Source organism: Chrysochloris asiatica, unplaced genomic scaffold (genome assembly GCF_000296735.1).
Source record: "Chrysochloris asiatica unplaced genomic scaffold, ChrAsi1.0 scaffold00504, whole genome shotgun sequence".
Taxonomy (NCBI): domain Eukaryota; kingdom Metazoa; phylum Chordata; class Mammalia; order Afrosoricida; family Chrysochloridae; genus Chrysochloris; species Chrysochloris asiatica.
The window spans coordinates 122,222-138,689 of record NW_006409022.1 but is presented as its reverse complement, the minus strand read 5'-3'; the positions used below and the strand labels follow the sequence as shown (position 1 = coordinate 138,689).

General features: G+C 39.3%; 1 protein-coding gene across 1 annotated transcript in view; it reads left to right on the top strand.

Annotated features, from left to right (window-relative positions):
* Positions 1–1,842: 1,842 nt before the first annotated feature.
* LAMP2 (lysosomal-associated membrane protein 2) overlaps positions 1,843–16,468 on the top strand; it is a 20,686-nt gene continuing 6,060 nt past the window's right edge. Inside the window, exons 1-5 of the mRNA XM_006877471.1 lie at positions 1,843–1,953; positions 3,953–4,166; positions 8,478–8,636; positions 9,649–9,836; positions 11,357–11,479. Coding sequence (XP_006877533.1) covers positions 1,912–1,953; positions 3,953–4,166; positions 8,478–8,636; positions 9,649–9,836; positions 11,357–11,479 — 726 coding nt within the window. The 5' untranslated portion in view covers positions 1,843–1,911. The remainder of the gene's footprint in view (positions 1,954–3,952; positions 4,167–8,477; positions 8,637–9,648; positions 9,837–11,356; positions 11,480–16,468) is intronic.

Sequence of the window (16,468 nt, the reverse complement as noted above, 5' to 3'; positions counted from 1 at the left end):
AATCTTTTTGTGAATACAAAGAGAAGAATATGCTAACTCTAGGGACTTTAAGGAGTCCTGGTGTGGTGCTGTGGGTTAATGCACCAGACTACAATACCATTTGAACTGCAAGGTCAGTGGTTCAAGCTCACCAGCTGCTCCTCGGAAACCCTATACAGGGTCACTATGGGTCACAGCCGACTCGACAGCACTTGACAACAACAATAAGGGACTTTAAACAATACCAAGAAAGTCAGGATATAAAAAGCAGACTGCCTCCAGTTGATTAGAAAAATTATGAACTGGAGTTCCACTTGGATCAGTGATGATCTCGCCATTCCTTGTTGTGCCTAATGTCTGTAAAACCTACTTAAGCCTCAAGGCCTTTTCTAGTTTTAGCCAATGCATATAGTCAGTCAGTATCCACAAGCTTTAGCATAATATTCGTGCTTGGGTAAGGCAGCCAAGTCTCCAGAGCATGAGCATAGACTTTTGTGTACAACTTGAAAGTTGTTGCTGAGGCACGCCTTCTTGGTATTTCTCTTAGGACTTTATTCTCTATAGTCTATAGCATGCCCTTACCTGTAGATGACAAAGGATTGCTCAGATATCATTAAAGTGTATGCAGCTATCCTAACAGGAAACAACTCGTCTCTTGGGTAATATGTAAGACAGTAAAAAAAAAACAAAAACCCATAGATGGCTGCCATTAATCATGGTGCTAGTATGATGTCTGACATTCCCCCCCGCCCCATCTGAATTAGTAATTTGAGTCCTTGGGCTCTTCAGTTAATAGGCAGTGTCTTTACATTTACCCAGTATAGAAAATGAGAGTCAAGTTAGCTGAAAAGTTGCAATGTGATTCTGTCTCCATAAGGTCTCTCTGCCTATTGAGAACTTAGTAATGACTTGGAATGCCTGTCAATAGATGCATCTACTCTCCTAATCAATTGGATTTTAATGTGGAACAAAGTGATGAGCTTTACATTTGTAAAAATTAATCCTTTGCGTATGGGTCTAACAACTTTTTGGAATGTTACTTCTATCATTATTTTTGAAGAAATGTCCCACTAGCTTGCTTGAGAGAAAACCCAAAAAACCCAAACCACTGCCATTAAGTTGATTTGATGGGGTTTCCAAGACTGTAAATCTTTCCGCCAGGAGCCAGCGTTATCTCTCTCCTGAGGAGTGACTGATGGTTAGAACCATTGACCTTCTGGTTAGCAGCCTAATAGCGAACCCACAGTGCCTCCAGGGCCCTTTGGTTTGACAGAAGCATGAGTTAAGTGATTCCTCCATCCAAGCTTCCCCTTACCTCACATTTCTTAAGCAAAAGTCCTAACAGGCAAGCAATAATTGCCTGAAATAAAATTGTTGTTGTTAAGTGCTGTCGAGTTGGTTCTGACTCATAGCAGCTGTGTATAGGGTTTCCGAGGAGTGGCTGGTGAGCTTTAACTGCTGATCTTGCAGTTCAAACTGACCTTGCAGTCCAGCGCATTAACCCACAGCACCACACCAGGACTGAAGGGACAAATGAATGTGGAAATGAGGCAGATGTCAAATGTCACCAGTGACTGCCATTTTCTAGGCACCTAGGTCTAGTAACTCTTCTTTTGGGAAAGGATAATATGCTAACCTTATCAATGGATTTTCTTCAAAATACAAAGAAAAACAGTCACCAAGACAGCATATATACTAAAAATATTTGGTTTCATGCTTAGAGCTGGTTGAATGTCAGTGGTGGATAGAACCTGTTTTTATTATATGTATTTTTATGTACTTTTTTTTTTTATATATACATATACTTGTTTTTGTAGTACAATTTTAAAATCTTGTTTCTTAAAAATAAATGCAGGAGCTGTCCAGTGTTATGCATTGGAAGTTAACTTGACAGATTCAGGAAAAGCTACTTGCCTTTATGCAAAATGGCAGATGAAATTCCAAATACGTTATGAAACTACAAGCAACATTTATGTAAGTAAATGGTTTTCTTGGGGTTTTACAGTAGGAATTTAATTCTGATTCTTTAAAAAAAAATCTTTTAAGTACATTTATACAGCAAGGTTTCATATGCTGACTAACTTAACATAAAAAAAAAATTTTTTTTTGGACACATACACTTGAAGGAGCTCTGGTAGCATAATGGTTATAAGTTGAGCTGCTTACCTCAAGGTCAGAAGTTCGAAACTACCAGCTGTTATTTGGGAGAAAGATGAGGCTTTCTGCTCCCATAAAGATTTACAGCGTCAGAAACCCTATATGGGTCACTATGAGTTGAAACTGACTCCTTGGCACGTAACCAAGCAACCAACGATATACTTGAAGGTATTCTGTTTCATGCTGAAATGAATATTCTAATTTATTGGTTCTTTGGAGTTTTCTTAAAGGCAAATGTTCTGAAGATTATATGGTGTTCAGGCCTAACTACTGTGATGTTTTTAAAACATAATAACATCAAAGCTTGCCCTGTTTTAATAGCTTGTTATTAAAATCTCCTTTATCTTGTTCTCCTCTCAGTCCTTTTTTGTGAATTTTTTTTTTAATGTTTTATTGTGAATTATGTGACAGTTTACATGGGAGAACATTAGTTTTACATTCATCCTATCGTATATCGTTTCATTGCCATGGTTACAATCCCCTCCATGTATCATCAACCATCCAAAGGGTATACACTACAAGCCTGCCCCCCGGTCGTCAGCACACAGCCCCTCTCCCTCTCTGTGTCTAAAGTTCCCAACTGCTCCATCTCTCCACGTCATCGTCTCTGCCTCCATCTCAGGCATCACTGCTTCTCTGGGTAGGGTCCTGCTCTCCGCTCTTCTCCATTGATGGTCCCAGGGACCTCTGCTCCTAGACTTCAAAGTCAATCATTCCCCTCCTTGCTATAAAACGTGTACCTTTACATTTCCAACCCTCACAATCAGTCCTGATAACAATTATTCACTATTGTATCACAAGAGACCCATCGCATTTCATTTCATCAGCCCTGCCTAGACAGATTGGATAATACTCAGTGGAGATTCTACCTTCCTCCACGCCCTCTGGATCTAGGTTCCCTCTTGAAAGCTTATAAGCCAGTCACTTCTTGCCTTTGTAGCCCCCCCGATTTTGGGTAGTCAATGTCCAAGTTGCCTATCCCTGTCTACTCTGTGTATGGAGGGGGTGGGAATCATCCTTGATGTACAGATTTGTTCTTTCATGATCTTTTTGAAGTCCCCGCATATATAGCAAAACACACACCAGTTCAACAGTTTCTGCATTGAAAATTCAGTGAGTGGTGCAATCATTCTCACCCTCCATTTCTGAATTGTTCCACCCTCATTAACAGAAATTAACTGCCCCCCCAAGTTTCCTATCTAATCTTTTGAGTTGCTATTGTCAATTTGATCCCATACAAATAGATCTTAATGCTCAAGGCAGACCTTTTCGCTAGTTAAGCTAAACTATTATTTGGTTTTAAGAAGACTTCAGGGGTTATTTTGGTTTAAGGTTAAAAGATTATCTCAGGACACCTCTCATTCCTTTGCCTTCTTATTTTCTTTTAATTACAGTCCTACTGATTTATAACCTAAGTTTTTAAAGATCAGCTTAAGAACAGGCTAGTTTATGTTCAGATCAGTTTCCCATTTCCCTTGATGTAAATTGCTGTTGTTGTTAAGTGCTGTTAAGTCGGTTCCAACTCATATCTACTCTATACGGTTTCTGAGGAGTGCCTGGCGGATTTGAACCTCCGACCTTGCAGTTAGCACTCCACTGCTTATCCTACAGCGTCACACCAGGACTCCATAAATTTGTCTGGAGAACTGGTGTTTAGCTGAAGGATCTGTGACTGGTTTATACAGCAAACCATTCAAAGGGCAACCTGGCTGTCAGAGATGTGTGTGATTTAAACTGAAGTGTCCTAGCCTGCATAAATGTATGGTACTCATTACTATCTTTTTGTTTCCTGCCTCCACACATCTCGGTCTTTTAGAAAAATGTAACCATTTCAGACCTTGGAACTCCAACATATAATGGAAGCATTTGTGGTGATGACCAGAATGGTTCCAGAATAGTGGTACAGTTTGGATCTGGATTTTCCTGGAGTGTGAATTTTACAAAGGAGACAAATCCATATTCAATTGAGAGCATCTCATTCTCCTACAACATTAGTGATAACACAACATTTCCTGAAGCTAAAGATAAAGGTAACCTTGAGAGTTGGATTGATTATATCATTTTGCTTTTTATTAATAATAATAAAAGTAGTTTAGAAATCATCATTATACATGTTTGTCTTCCTAATGAGATAAAAAGCTTCATCTCTGCATGGTAGGTCCAGTGTTCAACATAGTGATAGTTGCTGTCATTGCTTGAATGTTTTACTGGGTATAAGGTAGTATTTCCCAAGTCCTGTAGCGTCTCACTTCATCTTTAATGGTAATCCTGTGAAGCAGATATTCTCTCAGATTTTATAGGTAAAGAGACTGAGGTTTGATGAAATTCAGTGACTTTTCCCCAAGTTCACACAGTCTAGTAAGTGTTTGAACTAGTAAGCTTGTGTTTGAACTAAAGTCTCTTGAGCTAGGGTATTCATTCCCTTGATCATCATTATTTATTTCATTCACTAGTGGGCACTCAGTAAATGTGAAATGAATGAGAAAATCTTTTTTAAAAAACAATGTCAGTGTATTCAAGAATCTTTGAGACTATCAGGAATGGTTAATTTTAAGTTCTTTTTAATTTTTTAAATTTACCATTCAGGTAGAATTTTAACAGAAAAGCAAATGATGATTGGTTAAAGAGAAAATGACAGGAGGCAACATTGGCTGCTATTCTGAGACAGTCTCAGGTCAAAATGAACTTGGGAAGGCATTGGCAATTAGGCCATTCTTATAATTCCCAGAAGTGACGTGTATTAAGGCATGGATGGTGGAGATTTAAATTTTGTTAGGGGTACAAGTATAGTTCTTTTTTATTCCCACCCCTATTAAGATGGGGTTACCATGGTGTTTGTAGCTTAGTTTTTCTCTCAGAAAGCCCCTTCACGTTGACCTCAGGAACACAGGTGGATGGCCTTCAGATCTCAAGAGGATTGGCTCATTTGGATATCAAAGGGTTTCATTTTAAAGACCCAGAAGTGAATGAGTTTTTGTAAAACTTGGGAGATACCTCAAAAGGAAACTTAGAAAACAATCCTAGTTTTCTTTTTACTGATCTGTTAAGTTGAGAAGGTAACTAAGACTAGTGGTTATTGGCTATGCTACGTAGGAATTTAGCTTTGTGTCCTGTAGTGTCATAAGATTCACTCCTGACTCTTCAAAAGCTTAAAAACTAAGTGGAGAAGCAAAGCTAAATTGTTTCCCCAAGTTGTTGTTGTTGTTGGTTGGGTGTAGTTGAGCAGAAAACCTCATTTTTCTCCTGAGGAGCAGCTGGTGGATTCAAACTGCTGACCTTGTGGTTAAGCAACCCAATTCGTAACCCCCTATGCCACCAGGGCTCCTTGTTTTCCCAAGTCATATGTAAAAAATGGGAAAACGTTGAGGTCAGTGTAATTTTTTTTTTTTTTTTTTGGAGGGTGTGGGTGGACTAGAGGGTTTGTAAATCTTTTCTGACCATCGGATGAAAATCATAGACCCTCTCAGAAAAGAAAAAGTGCATATTAAACTTTGCTTGTGGGTTCCATAGCCCCTGAGCCCTCTGATTGGGCGTGTCTGATTTCTAAGCATTTAAAAACAAGTGCTTCTGATATGGAGCCTAAGGAAAGGTGAGATAACTTGGTAGGATAAGTAGGACTTGAGCTGGAAGTGGTCTTCTTGCAGCAGGATATTTCCAGCCAGGGGGAAGCATGGTATGTGCAGCAGTAGCTGGAGAACTGCCTGGTTAAAAGAGGCTGTGTACTATGTAGGAGAAGGAAAATCAAGTTGTCTAGGTGCAGTGGGCCTAAATTATAAAGGGCCTTGAAAGCCAAGGAAAGGCATTTAGTTCTTGGGGTAGGCCCTGGGCAACCATTTTAGGATTTTAAGTAGGAAATTTATATAACAAAAGCAAAGGCAATAGTTTATAAAGAACATTCTGCAGGAATAACTTGGAAATGAGGAGAGTTCAGGCAGGGATGCCAGTTTAAGAGGCTGTTATAGTAATCAAAGGATTCCTTGTGCCTGAACCAAGAGGGTAGCAGTAAAAATGGCAGAGGGGGTTCGGCTAATCTGATGCATGTGAATGGAGCGAACTGGAAATCTTAGCACCTATCCCTTCTCCTTTTTATCTGAAACAAGGGGAGGATACAATATTTTATTACTAGCTTCTATATAGTAAAACTTTTTATAAACTATTTAGGATTTTAAATGCCTTCTTAAATGGACTGTTGTTGATAATTGGTTTTGAAATAAACGGCTGTATTATTACGAGGCATCTTATCATTGAAGACACTCTGAAACTACTGTTTTATTTTTTAAAACTTTTTCACGATTTCATGGTTAAAATACAGAAAAGAACAATAGACCCACATGTTCATGACCCAGAATTAGTAAATATAATTTTTAAATATTTGTACGATCTCTATTTAAGTAAATATGGATAGAGTTAAGATTTCCTTTATACCTACTCCCCAGTTCCATTTTTCTCCATCCCTCCCGAGAAACAACCACTTTCATGAATTTGATGTGCATTCTGCCTGTTCACGTGTTTATATTTTACTATATATGCATAGATCTACTACTCTTATAGTTTCATAGTGTGATGCTATTATGTTTGTAACTTGTTTTTCACTCATTTGTTTTTGAGATCTGTCTGCATACAGCCAGTGTATATATCTATTTACTTATGCTAACTGTCAAAACAGTTTTAGGCAAAATGGTCTAGTTGATCAGTTAAGAACATTCCCTTAGCCACTGGGGAGGGGGAAGTGGGGTGTCAGGGGTAGCCAAGGCAACATTCATTGGCTGCCTTTGCTGCATAATAAAGAAGTACAAAAAGCAGTTCATATTAAGGACCTCCAGTATCTTCCTGCTGCGCAAGACCTTTTAAAAGTGTTGAACCTTTTAAAAGTCTCTGGAGAGGGATATCATGTTTGGTAAGGTGGAATGTCAGAAAAAAAGAGGAAGACACCCAGCAAGATGGATTGGCAAAGTGTCAGCATCAATGGGCTCAAGTGTGGCAACAATTGTGAGGTTGGCCCAGGACCAGGCAGTGTTTAGTTCTGTTGTGCATAGGGTCGCTATGAGTCGGTACTGACTCGATGGCACCTAATAACAAGTACCTTTGTTCCTTGCTTCTTCTCAAAAAAAGACTAAGTCAATTGTGCGATCATGGCCATTTGAAGTACATGTGTGTGAGATTTTTCCCAAGTTACACTGTTCTCATTATAATGAAAGTCTGAATCTGTATGGAATGCATATAATGTACTGATTTAATATTCTGAAGATTTCCTGAAGTAGAATAGCCTTTATATTATGTCAAGGAAGACTATTATATTAATTTTGGGACATTAGCAGAAAAACAGGATTTATTATTGAAGGATCAACGGAATGGTATTGCAACTACTCCCGCACAAATCTCCATAGCCCCTCCCAAAATCTCCATAGCCCCACCCATTGTAAACTCGCCAGAACTGTACCAAGACCACACCGCCTTTAAATACTCCAGTCTGTAAGAGAATGGATGGGCTCTTGGTCTCCTTTGGAGACTTAAGAGTACTCCCTCCCAGGTTTACTCTCAAATCTGCCTGCTGTTAAAGCCAAGACTCTCTCCTTTGTCTCTTTCTTTCTTTTCCTTACAATTATAAAACCTTTGATTAATGCATTTCTGTTCTTCCTTGTTAATTCACCACGTCCTATTGATTTTACCTTAGATATGTGTCATCACGTTGGCTTCTTTGCTCTCTCCTTGTAGCCCTTCATGATCTTATTTTACGTAACCCCTCACCTTTCACCTTAGTCAGACCATTAGCCTTCTGATTTTCTTCTTAAGTGGCTTCCCTTAAAATGGTTTCCCCATGCCTTGTTGTTAAGTGCCATCGAGTCAATACTGACCCATAGCAACCTTATGCACAGCAGAATGAAACACTGCCTGATCCTGGGCCAACCTCACTACTGTTGCCACACTTGAGTCAATTGATGCTGCTAATTGACCAATCCATCACATTGGGGGTCTTCCTCTTTTTCTCTGACCCTCCATGCCTAGCCCCTACAATTTGGTTGTTGAAATTAAAATAAAATGTATGTTTGTTATTTCCTGTTTTAAAAATGGAAGTTAGATTTCTATTGCTAGTAAAATAAAACCCAAAGTACGACCACCCACTTGCAACTTGTTCCTTTTCATCCCTCTTAACCTCCATCTGATTCCTTGTGTTCAAACAGTGGTAAAATGGGCATTCCCTGAACATGCCATGCCGTTTGTCATTTAGGGGATGGGGTGGAGCAGGTGGAGAGAAGACGAAGGAAGCCTACATAAATGTTTTTATATTGGCACTTTTATCCTACCTGCTTGGAAACAACTATTGTTATTTTGTTTTGTAGGAATTATTACTGTTTCTGACGCTGTGGCAATTGAAATTCCATTGAATAACATCTTTAGATGTAATAGCTTATCAACTATAGACAGTAATTATGTTGTTCAGCAATACTGGGATATTCTTGTGCAAGCTTTTGTCCAAAATGGTACAGTAAGCACAAAAGGTGAGTATGCTTCAATACTTGAGTCCTAATTTAAGATTATTGTTGTTGTGTGCCTTCGAGTTGGTTCTGACTCATAGTAACCCTATATAGGGTTTCTGAGAGTGGCTGTTGGGTTTGAACTGCCAATCTCGTGGTTACCAGTTCAATACTTATCCTTCCTATAGCACCATTCCAGGACTTAATTGAAGATTTGATATACATGCATATAATTTTAGTTGACATTATTATCTGAAAGCACTTGTATATTAAGACTTATTTGTAGACTGTAAAGTCTGTTTTCAGTTGTTGACTATCAAGTTCTTAAAAAAAAAAAATGGTAGCAATTCTTAGTCTTATGGAGCTTGCAGCTCTAAGTTTATGGTGTACAGGCGGTGGCTCCATAGGATAGGCATTGGACTGTGAACCACAAGCTTGGCAGTTGGAGCTTCGCAGGAGAAAGGTAAGGCTTTCTGCTCCCACAAAAGATTTTAAGCCTCAGAAATCCTATACAGGGTCTCTATAAGTCAAAATCAACTCCACAGCTCTTAAAACAACAACCTTTATTAATGTTTTAGCTGATAAAATGTAATCTTTGAACAGCTCTTCAAACAGCTTGTTCATCATCAGGTCTTTAGAAGTTCCAAAACCAAAGTATAAAGATTAGACTTTTGTGTTCTAATCTTTAATTTTGTAAACTTCATATGACTTTATGGATTCTCTGGGTGGTGCATATGTTTAAGTGCTTGTCTACTAAGCAGTTTGGATCCACCTAGAATCACCTCAGAAGACAAGTCTAGTGATCTGCTTCCAAAAGATCATAGTCATTGAAAACTCTGTGGGGCACAGCTCTACTCTGACACACGGTAGAGCTGAAATTGACTTGATGATTAGTGGATTGTTTTGTTTTATATGACTTTATAGAAATGTAATAATCTCTCATTCACCAGTTTTGGGAAACTACCAACACTTCCTCAGAACTATTTTGTTCTTCAGTGAAAAAGATATCCACTTTATTATTATTTGTTTGTTTTAGAGTTTCTGTGTGATAAAGATAAAACTTCAACAACAGTGGCACCCATCATTCACACCACTGTGCCATCTCCTACTGTAAAACCCACTCCAAAGGGAAAACCAGAGGTTGGAACCTATTCGGTTAAAAATGATAATGGTACTTGTCTTCTGGCTACCATGGGGTTGCAGCTAAACATCACTCAAGATAAGGTATAGCTGACTATTTTTATTGATACATTCTTTGAGTATTTTTTTTCAAATATAATATATTCTACCTTCAGCCCTATGAAATCCTAGTGTGTCACTGTAGGATCAGCACTGGACTGCTAGCCACAAGGTTGGTGGTTCAAACTCACCAGCCACTCCTTGGAAACCCTATACAGGGTCACTATGAGTCAGAACAGACTCGATGGCACTTAACATCAACCTTTAGCCCAAGAATAGTCATTATTAGAATGATTCCATTTTAAATGAATATTTGATGTTGACTTGTTGGGTTCGGAATTCCTATAGCGGTGAAGAGTTATTGTAGCTTTAAAGATGTTGTTTTGGCCAGGAGGAAGCCTAGCAGTTTAAAAAAGCTCTTTTGGGCTTAGATTTCACTTACCATCACGGTTGTTGTTGTTGTGAAGTGCTGTTGAATCGATTGCGACCCATAGCAACTCTGTATAGGGTTTCCGAGGAGCAGCTGGTGAGCTTGAACCGCCGACCTTGCAGTTCAAACGACTTTGCAGTCTGGTGCATTAACCCACAGCGCCACACCAGGACTCCTACCATCACTAAGATTGTTACTTTTTAGCGAAATGACAGATTGGCACATAAAATAAAGGCTATTACCTGTGAGTATGGGGTTCCATTAAAAAAAAAAAGTCTCTATGAGACCACAGGAGACCTGGTGTGATGCTGTAGGATAAGCACTAGACCACAAGGTAGGTTTGAATCACAAGGCCCGTGGTTTGAGCTTACCAGCTGCTCCTCGGAAACCCTATACAGCGTCACTATGAGTTGGAACCAACAACAATAACAACATGAGACCAAAAGATCAGCAATTATTCTAAAGCAAAGATGGGAAGACAAAGGGGAGTGCAGGGAAACTAGGGTTCTCAAAACAGAACAACTAGAACTTAATTCGCGAGAATGTTGACACATGGTGAAAAATGAAACTAATGTCACAGAACCTAATTTGCTGTGGAAACTTTCACTGAAAATGCAATGAAATATTATTTAAAAATGGAAAGACTGCAAGTACCTGATCTTTATTTTAGTTCATTGAAAATGTTACTCTGACACAGTTTTATCTGAAATGCACTGTATGTAGGTTGATATAGGAGAACAGTGGAACTATCCGTTGCTCTAGCTTGGATTGTATAAATATGCTCAAGTACATAATGGCACTGTAGTGTTCTACTAAAGCTACAGCGAGAGTACCAACAAATAAATCCCACTGCCAGGATGCTGTGACTTAGACAAACTAGGCAGATGACTGTGTGCTTTTATTTGGCTCATTACTGAGGAAGCTTCCCTCTTTCTTCTTCATCTTTTTTTTTTTAAGTCTTCTGAGTCATCGCTTGAGGGCCTGAGCCAACTTTGTTGAAAGTAAGACACCATAAATTAAGGTAGCCGGACAAAGGATGTTTTGCTCTGCACTGAATTTGATATTATTAGAGTTTAAGGCTTTCCTTTAGATTTTTATCGTAATCTGTATATTTCCCGCTTTTCTTTCCCTGAAGGCTGTTTCAGTTCTTAACATCAACCCCAATACAACTGACTTTACTGGTAGCTGCCATCCTCAAACTGCTCTCCTAAGGTTGAATAGCAGCAACATCAACTATCTTGACTTTGTCTTTGCTGTGGTGAGTAACATACGTTTCTCAAGTTTATTTCATTCTCCTAGAAATACATCTGAAAGTCTGACTAGCTACCTGTGGGGAGTATTTAGCTTTATTTTCCATTTCAATACTACTTAACTGTAAACATTAATTAACTAATTCCTGTTAATCTTTAGGGTTTCCTCAGAGGTCTGTGGGTGGACCTAAAAGTGGCCATGCTCCATTCAAGGCACAACAATTGGTCTCTATATATTTGCCTAGAACAACAAAGAGAAGGAGAATCAGGAATAGAAGGAGGATATGGGATGTGTGGCTAATTGCTTCAATAAACAGCTGTCCCTAAGTCGCCATGAGACCAGAACTGGATGGTGCCGGCTACCATTACTAAGCATTTTTTATTAAGATTCTATAGAAGAATCCTGATTATAAGAGGGGAAACAGAACAGAATTTTATATTCACATGGACTCCAGACTTTCTGGAGCCATGAAGGTTGGATGAACTCCTGAATTTATTGTCCTGAGAGATAATCTTTAAACCCTAAACCAGAAATACCCACTGAAGTCTACTTAGAACCAAATAATAGTTTAGCTTCTCTAATAAAAGAGGTCTGCCTTGAACATTATGTTCTTTTGAGAACTATCTCTATGAGATCAAAGTGGCAGCAGCAATTTGAAAGATTAGATAGGAATCTTATGGGACAGTGAGTTTTATGTTAATGAGGGAGGAACAGCTCACAAAAGGAAGGTGAGAAAGGTTGAACAACTCAAAGTATGTAACCATTGGAACAAGTAGAAACTATTGAATTGGTGTATGTATCACTGTGTATATTTTTAACAACAGAATACAGAAATTAAAAAAAGAAGCGTGGCCAAGGTGCTTATTATGTAGATCCTAAAGTACCACCAGTGGAGTCCTGGTGTGGTGCTGTAGGATAAACACTGGACTGCTAACCACAAGGTTGGTGATTCAAACCCTCCAGCAGTTTCTCAGAGTGGAGTCCTGTTATGGCGCTGTAGGATAAACACTGGACTGACTGCTAACTACAAGGTCAGTGATTCAAACCCACCAGCAGTTCCTTGGAAACCCTATACAGGATCGTTATGAGTTGGAACTGACTCCACGGCACTTAACAACTAACAACAAAGTAGCAGCAAAAATTAAGCCACCTCAAAAAAAAAACAAAAACAAAACGATATATTTAATCTAGACATATATAAGTAATTCCATGATAGTGTTTTTCTCCATTATTGGTTAGAAAAGTTCCATGTTTGTCTGTAATACTTTAGGCCTTTTGGTGGATATACTATTTATAGTCACAGTGTCAGTAATAATACTAGCTAGCTTTGAGTACTTACTATGTACAAGGTTCTATCTAAGTACTTTACATGCATTAATTCATTAAACCGAGATAGTGTATAATGACAACCTGCAGATTTTTGTGGTGGTCCTTGCTTCTATCAAGGATTGAACCTTAAACAGAAGGTTTCAGGTTAAGCAGACCTGTTCTGCTTCTTGCTAGCATAAATGAATCATCAGAGTCGTTTATTTCTACCTTCTCAGAAGCAATGATTACTCCATACTTTGTGCAAGGTGTGTGTGTGTATGCACGTTATGACATAATGGAAGTAGTGGAAGAAGCCGTGTGCAGATTGGCTCTTCAGTTGTATGTTGGGGGTTGGGGACAATGTTGAGAACCACCGATGTAAAACATGGTTCCACAAACTAGGAGTATTTGTATAAATGGATTAAAAATAAAAGTTCTGCTTTAAAATTAGATTGCTTAATCTGGGAATGGAGAGATAGTATCAGCATCTGGTATGCAAAAGTAGGTATATTGTTTAGTTGTTTTATATGTGAACTTGGTATCTTGTATCTAAAGCCTTTTTTTCGTTATAAGAATATATACTGAGTAATTGTGGATTGTCTTAGGTATTTGTATATGAGAAAGGTCCACAATATTTTTTTTCTTTTCCTAGCATTCAAATCTTCTCTCTGTTATAATACAAATCTGAGGGGGTTTCAAAAAGTTCATGAGGAAATTCCATGATCTTTTAATTCAGTTTTTCCATTAATTTTTCAAAGTTCCCTCATAAACCAAGTGAGTGACTATTGAAAATGTTGAATGAAGCTTATCCTCTTTAATATGATAACAGGAGGCCTCCCCAAACACATTCTCTTTTTAAAGTTATTGCATCAGGATTATAGTTGATAAGAACAAGGAAAATAATGCTTGCGGCTCATTCCCTTTTGAGTGATTGAGTTCTTTCGAGTTATGGATAGGCTCCTAAAAGAAACAAGATTTCTTCTGCATTTCATGGGGAAATATTTAATATTTGGCAATTGCGAGATTTAATTTGCATGGTAAACCAATTTAAAATGTGATCCAAAATAGTGACAGTTTAGGCCTTATGGAAGGTATACTGTTTTATAGTCAAAGTATCAGCACTTTGAAAAGTCAAGAAATGCCTGTAATGTCTACCCGTTTCACTTTCAGCTTGGGTATGGTAGGTGCTTCTAAGGATTATTTATGGATCTTGAGTGTCTTATGTGCAGATGCTATGGTGGGATTCAGAGAAGAAGGCTTGTGGTCTTAAGGTGTCCACAGTTCAGTGTAAAGATAGAGATGTGCAACTTTTTTTTTCTTAAATGCCATGCTAAAGCTTTTGAACTTGATTCTGTGAGCAATATAGTATAGTGAATGGTGCATACAAGGTGGGATGAAAGCTGTACCTGAGGTATAAATGAAGTGCTGTGGGAGAATTGAGGAGGGGGGGCGGGGTTTCTTCTTCTGACAGGAGGAGAATCAGGGAGGTTCAGTGGACGAGATGGCCTTTGGGCAAGACCTTCAAGGCTAGGTAAGATTTGTACATGTAGAAATAAGACGAGTGAAAAAGTAGAGGTTATCCTTGGATAAAGGAATGTCATCCAGTACAGCGGGGAGAATGAGGTATGTGGCATGCTTAGTGCAAGGTTACTATGGAAAAGTTGTTAAGTACTGTGGAATTGGTTCCGACCCACTACGCTACCAGAGCTCCTTTATGGAAAAGTAGTTGGGACCAATTATGGAAAGCCTTGAATACCAAGCAGAGACATGGCCTAAGCAGAGGAGGGGCACAGTAAGGTTGAAAAACCCTTCTTTATGCTTCCTCCTGAATTTTTTTTTCCTGTGTCTGTCCTATTTTTTAAATTTCTCTGGCCTGGTTGTAACTCATGTTAACTCTTGCCTAGACTATTCAAACAGCCTTCTAACTGTTGTTGTTGTTGTTAAGTGCTGTTGAGTCAGTTCCAACCCATAGCTACCCCTGTATAGGGTTTCCGAGGAGCAGCTGATGAGCTTGAACCACCAACCTTGTGGTTCGAACCGACTTTGCAGTCCAGCGCATTAACTCTCAGCGCCACACAGGGACTCCTCCTAACTAGTCCCTTCTTTTCCTCTCCCAGACCCCCACTGTCTTCTGCATCTACATAATCTTCCTAAAATATGCTGAGTCTGTGTTGCCTATAGGTAACCACTAGACCACACAACAGGGTATTCAAATCCACTTTCATCATACTGTGAAACCGGTATTTTCAGCCTTTGTTTCTTTTGCTTCCTCTTCAGGAAACATAAGCTTCCTTCCCACTGTCCCCAGTACACATCTTGTTGGGCAGGAGAGCACAGTGATCACCGGTTCTTACGCTTTGCTGTCGGAATTCCTGGGCTCCAAATCTGGCTCAGCAGCTACTTACTTACTGTAGTATATCTTTAGGGGAAGTTACTTAACCTCAGTGCTTCCATTACCCTGGCTCAAAATGGAACTGATAAGAACATAAGGATGTTGCATTCTGTGATGCTTCATATGTAAAGCATTAAAGGATAGTGCTTGGCACTTACTAAGTTCTCAGTAAATGTTGTCATTCTTGTGAGTGTTTTTTTGTTTTTGCTTTTTTTTTTTAATTATCCTTGGCAGATTGCAAACATGGCAAGGGCAAGATCCAAGTCTGATTCATTTTGCTAGCTCCATGGAGCACTGGAACATGTTACCTTGAACAATAGTGATCACTCAAATAATTAGAAGGACTGCGGATCAGATCAGGAGCCCTGGTGATACAGTGGTTAAGTGCTCGGTTGTTAACCAAGAGGTCTGTGGTTCAAACCCACAAGCCACTCTGCGGGGGAAAAATATGGCAGTCTGCTTTTGGAAAGATTGTTTTTGTTAAGTGTCGTCAAGTTGGTTCCGACTCATGTGACCCTGTACAGGGTTTCCGAGGCTGTAAATCTTTGCAGGAGCAGAAAGCCTCATCTTTCTCCCATAGAGCAGCTGGTGGACTTGAAACACCCATCTATGGTTCGTAGTCCAGTATTTATCTTACAGAGTCTTGAAAGCCTGATGGGGGCAGTTCTACTCTCTCCTGTCGGGTCCCTATGAGTTGTAATCGAATCATGGTAGTGATTTGCTTTGTGTGTGGGAGCTGGGGGCTGATCCAATGAGTGCTGCAGAAAGATAACTCATTACAATGAGAAGGAAAGATGAGAGCTGGAAGAGGCAGAAATACAATGAGACCAGTGAAGAGAGTATTGTGATTCTGGTTAGAGGTAGTGAGGGCTCAAAAGTAAGTGACAGGGAGGAGGGAATGAATTGTTGAGTATCCATGAACCACATGACTATAGCTGGGGGCCCAAAATCTGGAACTAAATGCAGAGGAAAAGGGTTGCCGTCTCATTTTGAGTTCTCCTTTACTTACTTGCAGTTTAGTGTACAGGCCTGGGTCTGATCCATGGCTTCATCTTCAGTGTAATAGCAGTTTTAGCTTGCTTTTATTCTATAGATATTAACTGTACCTGTTGTTAGGTGTCAACGAGTTGGTACCGACCCATAGCGACCTTATGCACAGCAGAATGAAACACTACCCTATCATGGGCCAACCTCACTACAGTTGCCAAGTTTGAGTCCATTAATACTGCCACTTGGCCAATCAATCTTCTCTGGCCCTCCACCTTACCAAACATGATATCCTTCTCCAGTGACTGG